This window comes from Lotus japonicus, chromosome 1 (genome assembly GCF_012489685.1).
Source record: "Lotus japonicus ecotype B-129 chromosome 1, LjGifu_v1.2".
Lineage (NCBI taxonomy): Eukaryota > Viridiplantae > Streptophyta > Magnoliopsida > Fabales > Fabaceae > Lotus > Lotus japonicus.
This window is the reverse complement of record NC_080041.1, coordinates 133,755,132-133,768,576: the sequence shown is the minus strand read 5'-3', so window position 1 is coordinate 133,768,576 and position 13,445 is coordinate 133,755,132. Positions and strand designations below refer to the sequence as shown.

At 36.1% G+C, this 13,445-nt stretch overlaps 2 protein-coding genes across 3 annotated transcripts; one reads left to right on the top strand and one right to left on the bottom strand.

The window, feature by feature from the left end:
• Positions 1–5,680: 5,680 nt before the first annotated feature.
• Positions 5,681–7,877, top strand: LOC130731105 (universal stress protein PHOS34-like). Of its 2 annotated transcripts, none has more exons than XM_057583292.1 (4): positions 5,681–5,979; positions 6,079–6,173; positions 6,805–6,926; positions 7,062–7,342. In XM_057583292.1, exons 1-4 carry the CDS (start codon positions 5,799–5,801, stop codon positions 7,093–7,095), a joined length of 432 nt encoding a protein of 143 aa, XP_057439275.1. In that variant the 5' UTR covers positions 5,681–5,798; the 3' UTR covers positions 7,096–7,342. The 2 variants fall into 2 exon arrangements, with proteins under 2 accessions (XP_057439275.1, XP_057439274.1); XM_057583291.1 differs by lacking the exon at positions 7,062–7,342 and adding an exon at positions 7,564–7,877 and having other exon boundaries at positions 5,685–5,979.
• A 3,731-nt stretch (positions 7,878–11,608) lies between these two features.
• LOC130731104 (phytochrome A-associated F-box protein) lies at positions 11,609–12,954 on the bottom strand. The gene has a single exon (XM_057583290.1). It carries the CDS (start codon positions 12,862–12,864, stop codon positions 11,926–11,928), a length of 939 nt encoding a protein of 312 aa, XP_057439273.1. The 5' UTR covers positions 12,865–12,954; the 3' UTR covers positions 11,609–11,925.
• Positions 12,955–13,445: the final 491 nt, after the last annotated feature.

The window sequence follows — 13,445 nt, the reverse complement described above, 5'->3', positions numbered from 1 at the left end:
GCTTTTAGATATGATAAGTGTTTCAAGCAAATTTGCATTGGGCAAAAGTATTGGTTTTATCTTTTCTTCAAAAAAAAAAATAGTAGGAAAACTCAAGATGATAATCCAAACAAAACACATTAAAAAATGAAATGTAGGAAACTCATGAATAGTAGGAAATATAAAAACAATACTCTAGATCAAGACACACACATCAGAAAATAAATTGATTAGTATGAAAACTCAAGATTATAATATGAAAACAACACTATAGACCAAAACACATAAGAAATTGAAGTGATTAGTAGGAAAACTCAAGATAAAAATTTGAACAAATCACATAAGAAAAAGCGAAACACGATACTTTGGATCAAAACACATCAGAAAACGAAGCAATTAGTAGGAAAACGCAAGATTTTAATCTAAACAAAACACATTGGAAAAAATAGAAAACAACACTCTAGATCAAAACACATTAGAAAATGGTGTAGTATTTCTTCATTCTACACCTTAATGAAGGAAGTGCATGGACATCTTTGTAACGGTTTAGAGTTGCAATTAGCTGATATAAAACACACTTCTACCTAGAGGTATGTATGATAGGTGATGTAATAAGAATAGAAATGAGAAAAGAACGAGAATGAATATAGAATATAAGAGAAAATTAGGGACAACGCAACGGTGATATGGGACAAGATTGACCCTTGGCTTTTCAGGGTGTCCTCTAGTTTTGGCCTTGGGAACCCATATATGGCATACTTACAAGCAGTGGAGATGAGATTGTAACTGGCTCAGGATTTTGGATATCGAGATACTCTGTGTCTTTTGGATTACGCCAATGTAGTGGAGGTATTCCAAATGAGCTAGAGATACCATTGTTAGAATTAAAGCAATGCTGGCTTGGGATGGAATATTACGATTGAGTTAGTGTCTAGAGACAAACAATTCAGCTAATTTCTTGGCTAGATAAACTTCTTGGGAGGGTATTCCGCGTCGTTAGTTGCAGGTTCTTCCGTCCAATGTTATTGCTTCCTGAGGCCTTGATGCTATAGGCTAAGTTGTTTCTTTTTTTTAATTTTCCTCTTATAACAAAAAAACCTTATCATTATACTTCCTCCGTTCCTATTTATCTGTCCAGGAAGAGAAGGTTCACACAAATTAAGGAAAGCAATTAATTATGTTGATTTTCATAAAAGTATTATTTGTTTTCCTATATCACCCTTTAAAATGTATTTTATCTCTCTTCATTTATTGTTTCTGTAAGGGTATTTCTTGGAAAAACATCAATTAATGCTCTCTTGAAACTCTAAGCGGACAGATATATAGGAAATTTTTTTTTCTTCAAAGTGGATAGTTAATAAGGAACAGAGGGAGTATTGAAAGTTATTAATTTAACTAATAAAATGTGAGAGCGAACTAAAAAGAGATAAACTCCCTTAAAAAAAACTAACAAGAGATAAACCAAGGTATTTTGTTGTAATTCATTTTAAATACTCATGAAAATTATACTCCCTCATTTAACCTCTTATTCATTTTCTACTTTAGATTGTAATTGAATAGTAATTTTTCTTATTTTCTTATTCCATTTTAGATTAACTCATTTGAATTTCATTATTATAGTATTTCTTTTACTATGACTAACACAATAGTCAACACTTAACAAACAACATACTATTATGATGAAAATAACAATTGTATTTTATTGAACAACCAATATATTATGAATGCGCAAAATATGATGATAAAAAAATATAAATAGACGTAAAGTAGAAGTTGGATAGTAAAAAATGCTTTAAGGTGTGGTCAGAAAAAAAAAAAAAAAACTCCTTCTTTTCTATTTTTTTTAGGTTTTGACATATTTTTCATACTTTTTTTTTTGTTTTACAAACTCAAGAATATTTTTCTCATTTTATTTCATCTATAAATTATTTAATATTACATCTCTCACCTACCACCACTTATTTTCGCATATTATAATTCTCTCTGATCATAACTAGGTGTTCTCTCACGAGACACATACAAATGCAATGGTAATCAAATGTCAACATCTTTTGTGCGACAAACTTCAGTGGTTTTAATTTAGGTAGTTGTTGAAGGTATGAAAAACGGTAGAAAGGGGGGGTTTGAATAACGTTTTCAGAACAAAACTTCCACCTTAAAGATTTTGACAAATCTTTCGAGAACTTAAGTGCTAAAGATAAGAGATAGAAAAGCACACAAGAATTTTATCCTGGTTCACTTGATAAATCACTCAAGCTACTCCAGTCCACCCGTTAAGGTGATTTCTTCCTTCTTAGAATGAAGGCAATCCACTAATCAGGTAAGAGTTACAACTGCACTTGAAACCTACAAGTGACTAACAATTACACTGACTTAGCTCACACTAAGATTCACTCTCTTAGTCTTCTCTAGGATCCGATCAACCTTGATCTCCTAAAGGAACTAAACAAACTGTTTATCAAAGAATTGTTTACAAGAGATTTGCTTCTAAAAAGCTAATTGTAAACTCAATGAATTTCAGATGAAAGAAAGCTTAGAATATTTTGAATATGTCTTGCGCGTGTGTATTTCTTTTTCTTGGCCGCTTCTTTCAATCTTCAGCCTCTATATATACTCCAAGGATTAGGGTTGAGCGTTGCATGGGAAATGCTACCGTTGGAGGGCAGTTCTGGAAAATCCAGCTTCTGCTGTGGCTGAGAACGTTAGGTAGGTCGTCAGGAAGGTACACTTGCTTTTGTACTTGGATAGCGACTTGACCTTTTAACCTAGGAGACTTCTGATCAGGGGAATACTTCATATTGGAACTTGTGAAGCCGGTTGATCAGAGTCAGAGGGAAAGCACAGATCCTCTGACCATTGTATCTTCTGATTCTGAACTCAGAGGGAAGAACATGGCCTTCAGAGTTTCTTGCTTCTGGACTTCAGAGTTTCCACTATTCAGCTTCTGGATCTTCAGAGTCTTCTACACCATCAGAACATCTGAACCTTCAGTGTTTCTTGGTTATCAGAACTTCTGGATCTTCAGAGCTTCTAGCGACTGAGTCCACATCAGAGTTTGTATAGCTTCAGAACTTCTGAAGCTTTTCCACTGTTCATACTGAACATGGTGAATGCGAAAGCGTTGCTTGGGTTACCCTTTATACACAGTGCTTCTGATTTGTGTGAGATTGAGTTGAGGTTAGAGCCTGTAAATAGCACACTCAGAAAAACACGTTAGAGTACCACAATTGTTCATATCAAAAGGTTAACTTGTAATCATCAAAACATAGAGTTGTACTACTAGATCAAAACTTGATCTTACAGTTGTATCACTGTCTGTAGAAATATATGAAGGACACAATATTAAACGGTGCTAATCAAACACTTAGATATATAGCTTGACACAAAAAAACAACAAATTGTTGATAATTAACATATAATGATTAAGAAGAGATATTTAGTTAAGTTTTAGTTTTAATTTAAAGATATTCAAATTACAATTAATTGTTTAAAAAAATTAAAATTAATTATAATTATTAGTTCTTCCTAAAATTAAATCAATTTAAATTTAAACTTAGAGCGTACTTGAGATACTCTTCATCACTTGATTATAGGAATCAAATTTTATTCTTTATCCCATGATCATATTTTTCTATTATACAATCTTCTAATAACAAATATTCCCTCTACATTAATTATATCCAAAATAGATCATAACTGAATTTGGTACAATTTAGAAGTTACTTGAAGTATAAGACCATGGTCACCTCTTGAATTTGGTACAATTTAGAAGTTACTTGAAGTATAAGACCATGGTCACCTCTTGAATGGTTAGGCTTCGCTGATGGCCAAGTTCCTTACCAATGACTAAAACCATCAGACATCCATGTTGTTTCCCTTTGAGACACTAGAACTAGCTTTCGTCTATTTCTTCTTAAATTTCTCTTGATAATAGTGATAATTGAACTCATTTATGGTTTGTGGTAAGTTGTGAAGATTCATTTTAAATTTCTGATATCTCAACTCCACATATCCATGTATTCAATTTTTAGAATACCACAGTTCAACTGAAAATATGCTTCAGGATTTAAAGGTTCTATTTAGTGCTTTCGGCAAAAAGTAACCCACACCTCTACAAAGACAGAAGTCAAATGTGGAGCTTCATAGGTCAACAGAGATGAGAGCCTCTTTATGAGCATCTATCGTGGTAACAAACACATAGAGATCAGGCATCTTTCTGGAAATCACAGTTTCAAAATGCACATGGTGTGCATTTATACTGAGTTTGTGAGATAGTGACAGTTGTTAGCCGTTACAGAGTATAATTTTGTATAAAGACTCAATAAGTGGGAAAATTATACATTATTTCCTTTATTATACACTATTTCCTTTATTAGAATATTTTGAAATAAAGATCTTTACTATAAATGTCTAATAATGGTAGAAAAGTCACAAATGAGTTGTTAAAAACAATTAATTATTATTGATTATTTAAATTACTGAATAATATAAAAACACAAATATGACATCACCCAACTACTAAAAATAGTATGAGAGAGAAAAATGACCAAGAGAGACATTGGATGTGGTGGTGACACGTGTCGAAGTTGTCACTGTATGACTTTGAAATTAGTATATAGTATATGATAGAATGAGAAAAAATAATTTATAAAAATTTAAGATAATTATGAGACTTTTTTTTTCAAAATTTCAAGATACACAAAAACAATATATTTAATTTTATAATTTCATTGATATTTCTTCAAAATTCGAAAAGACAATTAAAATAATTTAATTTATCAAATATCCATAGCTATAAAAAAAATTGTAACTTTCTATATTTAATTAAACTCAAACAATAGATATATATATTTAATAAAAAATTCCAAATACATTTAATGGTAAAAAAGTCACACTTGACCACACTTGACTTTTGTTAATTATTCTAATATCATTAATAACCATTTTATGTCATATTAATACCTTAGTTGTTTTTAAAAAATATGGAATTGTTGAGTATTTAAATTTATGAAACATCAAAAAATACAAATATGACACCATCTACATACTAATAATAGTGTGAGAGGGAAAACTACTAAAGAAAGGCAAAGCATGAGGGGGCGACACTTGTCCAAGTTGTCATTTTTTTGTTATGAAAATAGTGTATAGTACTACATCTGTTTTAAAAAAATCATATATATTTGTCAACTTAACATTTCAAGAGAGTTTTAAATTAATCTCTTTAAATAATGTTTTCCTATTAATGCATTTTAGAAACAATAAATGAGGAAAGATAAAACATAATCTAGAGGGTAAAATAGGTAAACAAATAATATTTTTCTGAAAATTAACAAAATTAATTGTAATCTTAAATATGTGTGTTTCACTCTTTAATATGCGTGTTTCTTCTCTCCGGATTGGAATGGAGTTAGTGTAGGATAGGTTATTCTTTTGCCATAAGATAAGAGATAAGATGGCAAGTAACTTCATTCATTCATTCGATGGAATATGTCAACACTTTTATCGTATTCATTCATTCTCAAGGATTCGTTTGTATTGCAATTAACGCGGGTCCACTCTCCATTTTCCACCAAGTAAGGTCTAGAATGAGGTACAACATAACTAGTCACTTTCAAGGAACCCGATTCAAATGCTTTGGAATACGAATAATTAAATTCAGCATCAATTGATTTCAAGTGTAGTAGTAATATAGAAGCACACCACAACACAACACAACACTATTTGGTTGAGTAAAGTACCTAAGCTAACTCAACAAAACAATTTAAGAGATTATTTGCATTGCATACATTGGTACTGAAATTAATCAAGTTTCATCGATCATGGCAAGCTCAACGAAGCAAGTAATGGTGATCGGCGTAGACGATAGTGAGTACAGCACTTATGCCTTGGAATGGACCCTTGATCACTTGGTAGCCCCTCTTCCCAATAATCCCATCTTCAAGATTGTTCTTGTTTATGCCAAGCCTTCTGTTGCTACTACTGTCGGCTTTGTTGGCCCTGGTATATGTGTAAATTAGAAACATTATATTATCATTTTCTTATGTTACTATATGATTGTTGCTGATGATGATGTTTGATTTTGTGACAATGTTTTAACAGGAATTGGTGAGGTCATCCCTGTTGTGGATGCAGATTTGAAAAGAACTGCTGCCAAAGTGACTGATAGAGCTAAAGAACTCTGCGTCCAGAAATCGGTATAATTCTTCTCTTTCACTATATATCATATATACTTTTTAACTGTTACTTACCACACTATGAGCATGTCCTTCATAATTGATTCTTGAGTCAGAATCAAGAGAAACTTATCTGAGTAATTCATGAGTTTTGAAATTGATTTTGAGGAAAGAGAAACTAATCCAAAAAATGTGTTTGATCCAGGGGAAAAAAAGTGAGAGAGAAAAACAAATTCTTTACAATAGAATGAGCATGTCCTTTTTTTTTTGGTCACTTAATGAGCATGTCCTTTATGAATTTTTCTTTTTTTTGTGATATAGGCTCATACTTGTAGGCCGTAGTCCAGGGTATTCACAAGCTAAAAGAAAATACAAAAAAAAAAATGTTGCTTTGTCACATGAAAATCGATCTTATCAATTGTAAAAAAACTCAGACTTTATCAATTGTTTTACAATCCAACCATTGATTCAATTTTTTATTTTTCATTTCTTTAATTATTGAACACATAAAAATCAATGGTAAAATGATGAATTGGGCAATTGAGAGGATATGTTCCCCTGTCATAAATTACTTCTGTTCATCCTCAAATTTCTATATAACTATGTATTATTTATTGTGTAATTATGATCTGATGACTAGTTTTTTGATCAGGTAACAGACGTAACGGTGGAAGTGATAGAAGGTGATGCTAGAAATGTTCTCTGCGATGTTGTGGAGAAGCACCATGCTTCAATATTGGTTGTGGGTAGTCATGGTTATGGGGCTATCAAAAGGTACAAATGAATTTGCACTGCATTTTTTTATGGCTTAAATACTCTAGGGGTCCCTGAAATTGTACCCCGTATTAAAATAAGTCCCTGAAATTTTTTTTTCCGATTCCGGATCCCTTGAATTGTTTTTTTAATCAGAATAAGTCCCTACGCCGGAGAAGACGGTGGTTGACGACGGCGGTCATGGCGGCGCTACGACCAGGGTGTTGGGCCGGCTTCGTCTCGTCCTCAGGAACTCAGTGGTGGTGGTCTCGTGGGCTGGGTCGTCACAGTTGAAGAGAAAAGGCCAGTCGCAAGTTGATTTCTTCTCGCCGGAATTTATGGAGCTTCTCGGTTTCTTCGTTTTAGCTTTGTTTCTTGCGATTTCTTCGCCCAGATCAGATATATGAAGGTCTAGGAGTGTTTTAAACATGTTATTTCATGGTTTGTGGAAACAATGAGGAGGCAACCACTGTCTTCTCCGGCGTAGGGACTTATTTTGATCAAACAAATTTTTCTAGGGACCCGGAATCGGAAAAAAAAATTTCAGGGACTTATTTTGATACGGGGTACAATTTCAGGGACCTACAGAGTATTTAAGCCTTTTTTTATCAATTAACTGCAAGTTTTGCTTTATGACACTTTCTACATTTATTTACAGGGCGGTTTTAGGGAGTGTAAGTGACTATTGTGCTCATCATGCTCATTGCACTGTGATGATTGTGAAGAAGCCAAAAACCAAACACTGATCTCATGGACTGAGATTTTAGTATTTGGTATTAGTACTACAGCAATAAACACAAATTCAGCAGAAGGAAAATTATATGTTTGTCCTATTTGCCAAGCTATATGCTTTATGGTTCATTTCACTTCTTTTTTCTTTCTAAGATGGAACCATCAAAATAATACATGTAATATGAAGTGACTCTTCTCCGCATAAATGACTCATGTAATCATGGTTTTGTAGTTTGATTCGCCAATTCGAATTTGTCTAATTTGTAGCATAGCTTATCCTTGAAGCCCTACAGTGTGGATAAGTTCTATTTCACTTTTTTTCTTCTATTCTATTCAATTTCAATATAAGGTCTACAACTGCCCAGCAAAAAATCTCGAATTTGCGCCTACCGTGGGTTGTTTTGAAAATGACCCACGGTGGTGCAGTTTTATTGTACCTATGTTAAGACAAAAATAACCTTCATTCTTTAACTTTTTCCATATTTATCCTTTGCTTAAATTCTTTCTTCTTCATCTGTTACCAGTTACCACCGACAGCACCAAGCCTCAGCACTGCTCTCGCCATCAAAGGAAGCTCGTTCCTCCACCGCTACCCTTTAAAATGTTCTAAGTGTTCATAAAAAACCCATAAAAATGACGACTTTTTTTCCTTCCTCTGAAGACTGTAAGAAGAAAGTTCCTTGCAAGGAAACTGGTGACAAGTGATGCTTGTCTTCCATTATGACAAGATAATGCAACAGAAACCAAATTAAACTTCCTAAGATGAAGCTATGCAACACCAACCGTTCCAGGAATCTTGTTGCTGAAAACTTGTCTCTTCATATTCAACATCTTTTCCCGTACCAAACCCTCCGTTCTTGTAATTTCTAAGTGTCCAAAAATCTCCTGCAAAAAACCCCAAAAAGCTTGAACCAAGCCTAGATATGTAACAAAAAAACTCAACCTCATAGCACCCATTAATCCAGATTTGCACCAAGCCCAACCTTCAAACCCAGCCTGAACCCAGATCTGCACCACCCTTCAGAAATCTCCATAGCCATCAAGCACACCTTCTTTCTAGATCGAATCCCAGACATCCAAACCCAGAAAATCCACCATGCAACTCGGCGTCTCAGTTCTCGTCTTCCTCCGACCATGCAATTTCGGATCTGGGTTTTGCTGATGCGATTTTGGATCTGGGTGTTTGGAGGGGTGGCTTTGGGTGGAGGATTTGGTCGTTTGGGTGGCTTTATTGTGGGTGGATGTGATGACCGTGGCTAACTCCATCTCCGGCGAGCTGGATTTGACGTTGGTGAAGTTCTAGATATGAGTTTTTGGTAGTGTGGCTTTGGGTGGAGATGATGGGTTTGCATGTTGCTTCAACTTCGGATCTGGGATTTTGGTGGATCCATGGTGGCGGTGCTGGTAGGCTGAGGAAGATTGGCGGGGCAGAGCATAAGTAAAGTTAAATATATTTAATTAATGAATTTTTATTATTATTAGCTGATCTGGACCGTTCAAATTAAAAACATTAAATCTAATGGTGAAAAGTTGAACTGAACCACGGTGGGTCAGTTTGAAACTAACCCACGCTAGGCAAAACCCAATTTAAGTCCTAAACTTTAAAACTTAATTATTTGATCTTTAAGGTTGAATTTTTTGAGACAATTTCTTCTGTAATTTCGGACCAAGAAGGGATGGGCTATACATAAGGGTATTCAATATATTTTTTCTCGGAAACCCACTCAAATTTGTGTGTGTATTTATTTTAAATGTCAACAAATAGTGTAGTTAGGATCCTGGGCTTGGATATGAAGGCTTCATGTGCCTTTTAAAATTGTGTTTCTGGTGTGGCTTGCTGGCATGGGGCGTTGGCAACAAACTTGCTCCGTTTCTACTGTAAAAGGCGACTTCGCTCGCTTGCAAGAAGTTTCATCTTTATCCAAAGACAATGCTTCATTGTCTTAGGGATTGTTACTTTTGCGAGGAGAATTCGGGTCCCTTTGGGTTTTGGCTTGAATCATCCCACTTTCTTTGAGATTGGTTTGGGTAGATGAGAGCAAGACTATGGCAGCGGTTTGGATCATTTGGAACATGTGGAACAAATTTTGTTTTGAGGAGCAAATTACGCAAGAAGATGTGCAAATAGCTGATATAGAGGTGCAAAGGAACATTTTCCAGCAGACTTGATCGCAAAATGGGGAGGCTCTAACAGGTTTGAGTGTGGTTTTGAAACTGTGATGGCAGCTACGGCGATGCCCCCAATAGCTTGAGTTTTGGAGGGTGCATTCAAATGGAAATAAGGACTGGATTTTTTGTTATATTAGTGTTGGTAGTGATTCCTCCATTCTTCATATGGAGTTGCTTGCCATTTTCTATGGTTTGTGGGTTGCGTGGGATCGCGGGTTTATGCATTGGTGTGTTATTCTAATTCACTTCATGCTGTCTCTTTGATCTCTAGCCTCCTCACAAGCAATTATGTCTATGTCGTGTTGGTTTGGAACATTAGGGATCTGCTCATAACTCATAAGACAGTGGGAGATGAGATTCGTGCACACTCTAAGAGAGAGTAATGTGAGTCAGCCTATGGAGTTTCTTCTGGCTCAGGACCCCCCCGAGCTGGATTGTGTAGTTTGTATTTTGTAAAGAGTTTGATGCAGGGAGAGCAAGAAAAACGAAGGGGTTGCCATACACGATGCAAAATATAACCCATTACAAAAACAAGACTATAAGAGAAACGCCACTATTCCCGTAGGCAGTGAATGAAAAGGTAAGGGGAAATGTTCAAAGGTGGAGGAAAGCCATGAATGGAGAAAAAGGAGGAAGACATGGTAGATGGAACAGAAAAAGATTCCAACCTATTAGATGAAAAAGACCAAAACCCAACTAGAGTGGGTGGATGGGTTTGCTGCGGCGCTGCTTGGGAGGGATAGGGACAGTAAAATTAAACTTTTTCAAATATGAAAATAATTCTCTGATTCTCTCTATAAAATAGGAGAATATTATATGAATGTTAAAGCTTTAGGTCCATTATTTGCAAACTTCTTTCACCCCCCCCAAAATCACATTGCCACATTTGTCAACAGAAGTGGCTCTATACTCTGACAACTGAGTAATAATTGAGTCAAGAATGGGTCGTTGGCGTCCTCTCGTTTCTTATGAGGTAGTTTACTCTTCAACAATGTTACATTCGCATTCCTTTATTCGTCGTCACCTGTCATGTATGCTTTTGAAATGGAATACACATTTGTTCCCACTTACTCAACTTTGTTCCAAAACAAGTTGAAAGGTCCTACCTACATGAAATTGCAAAACCTTCCTACTTAAAATGTGAATTGGTCTTAAATCTCTGTGTATGTTTGGAACAATGGTGAACACAGAATTAGGTCAGAAGATATGAGGGGCAGCATCAAAGTATAATCACTTCTTGAGTGAAAAAATCTTAGATCCAAACACACTATGAAAAATCATTATATCAATAACCTTTTTCCCCTTGCAGTTCTCCTACTGCAGAGAAGAGAAAATTGAATAAACTTGGCAATCACAATAGAATGCAATCCACACACTACAAACACTAAATCACAAAATATGGAAAGTCATCTTGGGGATACCAGAAACCCCCTGCAAACAGATGGATGATGCCAATCACAGTTCCACAAGCAAGATTTACAATTTGATATGAAGTTATGAACCAAGTACCACACAGCAACAATATTGATATGAAGTTATGAACCAAGTACCTCAGTTACCAAATGGCAAAACAAAGATTCCTCCCCATCTGAAATTTTGAATGGATCATAAGGAAGGAAGAAACCAAGGTAACTTTTAGGCTCTTGTTTTAAGCAATTGCTATAGTCAAGAAAATCTAAATTACTAACATAATATCATGTTCGGATTAGCTTATGTTTCCTCGAAATCAATTATTGCAGCACCAGAAACCATAATTGATTCTGGCTTTAGAACTAAGTATAGAAGGATTTCTAAACATGCACTAATACACAATCTAAGAAGCATTAGCATACCCTATTGCTGCTACATTCTCATGAATTGAATTCTCTTCTTAGAAGAACTCTTAAATCACACAAATTTGGGATAAGACTCACATACATAATGGAATCCAAATGCAAAACTAAGAAACATAAACAAGGGTATTGCTCCCCATCCTTTATTTTATTCCTACAACCTCTAACAATTTTCCTTCTATTTTCACATCTACAATCTTCCGAGAAAATCTCAGAAAGAAAGAATGAAAAGTTGGATAAATGCAGAAATGCAGAACAGCAATAAAACCAGTAATGAAATCAATCAATCAAGCGTACATGGGCACATCGGTCCAAGCTCCAGAAACATGGCCATTGTCACAGACAAATGCTCGAACCACAGGCTCCCCATCATCATGAAACCCGAAACCCCGCCTCAAGCAGAAAGCAGAGTGCAGATCCCAGGTGTGTTTACACGCGCAGAACGCACATGGCAGATCAAGCTTCCTCCGATTCCCATCATTGATGGTCCTCCAAACCCTCGTCCGTTTGAAATTCTTGAAAACCCCTCTGAAGAGCATGTACTTCCTCTTCTCCTCAGAGTGAACGCAACCAGGCCAATCGCAGACGTAGAGACAGTCATCGCGAAACTGCCTCGCGAGAAGCTTGCTCCCTTGTTCCCTGCTCAGGTTCCATGTCCCGGTAGCCAAATGGGACCCCCGCGCCCCGCATACCTTCCGCTTCTTTGTCTCACGCGCCTCCGCAACAACACCCTGACGCACCACCTCCTCCGACGAGGGTTGCGGTGGTTGTGATTGTTGTGGTGGTTGGATGGATTCAGAGGCGGCGTAGACGGTGTCGTAGAAAAGGTCATCGAAGAGGGACCAACCGGAGGATTCGGGTTGTTGAGAGGGTGGTGGTGGTGGCGGCGGCGGTGGTGTGAGGGTGAGTGGTTGTTGTTGGTGGTGGTGGTGGTCGGGGCCGAGGTCACGATCGAGACCGAAATCGGAGGTGTCGAAGAGGAGGCCGGCGTGGAGGAGGCCGGGGCAGCAGAGGCAGAGTTTGTGCAGGGAGAGCGGCGGATCGGTGGCGGAGAGGAGATCGGGAGGGATGGAGCGAGAGCACTTGTTCTTCCAACAGAAATCGGTGATGAGAGAAGAGAATCTGGTGCAGACGCAGGAGAGGCGTGCCCAATCACGAGGATCGTCTTCCAGCTTGGCGAAGATGTTGAGGACGATGTCGTCGGTCAATGCAGAGAACAACGGCATGGTGGCGGTGGCGGTGGCGGTGGCGGTGGTTTCTGAGAGATCTGGTGATTCTGGATATCAATCTTCCGGTTAACTCTCTGATTCAGTTGGAGACTATATATAACCTTCTAGTTGATATTTTTATTCAACATATTTTATTTCTTTAAAAAGTAAATGTTAAAGTATTTCTTTTTATTGAAAAATGGATTTATTTATTTTACAGATATATCCAATTATAATTTATTGGATCAATAAATTTGATGTATTGATGTGCAATAAATAGGATGTATTTTTTTTTGAAGGGAATAAATAGGATGTATTTGTATACAAATTATACAATAATTGGATGTATCTATCAAAAAACACCATTGTAAGGATTAGATAAAAATGAGGTACACTATTAAACTGTTTTTAACTGGGTCAATAATTAATCTTGAGTTTTACTTTTAGGTACTGGCATATTATTTAAGACAGTGTATGTGGACAACAAATAATAGAGATTTAGTTATATATCCTTCTCTTGTACTTTTATTTTCAAATTTTAAGTTTAAATATGATGGATAAAATCATAAAAGCTATTAATTAGGTGTCTGAATAAAATT

Bases quoted from the DNA above. Each gene is read 5' to 3' on its own strand.
- LOC130731105 (XM_057583291.1), top strand. From the start codon at position 5,799: ATGGCAAGCTCAACGAAGCAAGTAATGGTGATCGGCGTAGACGATAGT. The intron at 5,980-6,078 runs GTATATGTGTAA...ATGTTTTAACAG, and splicing joins TGTCGGCTTTGTTGGCCCTG to GAATTGGTGAGGTCATCCCT. The intron at 6,927-7,563 runs GTACAAATGAAT...ATTTATTTACAG, and splicing joins GGTTATGGGGCTATCAAAAG to GGCGGTTTTAGGGAGTGTAA.
- LOC130731104 (XM_057583290.1), bottom strand. From the start codon at position 12,864: ATGCCGTTGTTCTCTGCATTGACCGACGACATCGTCCTCAACATCTTC.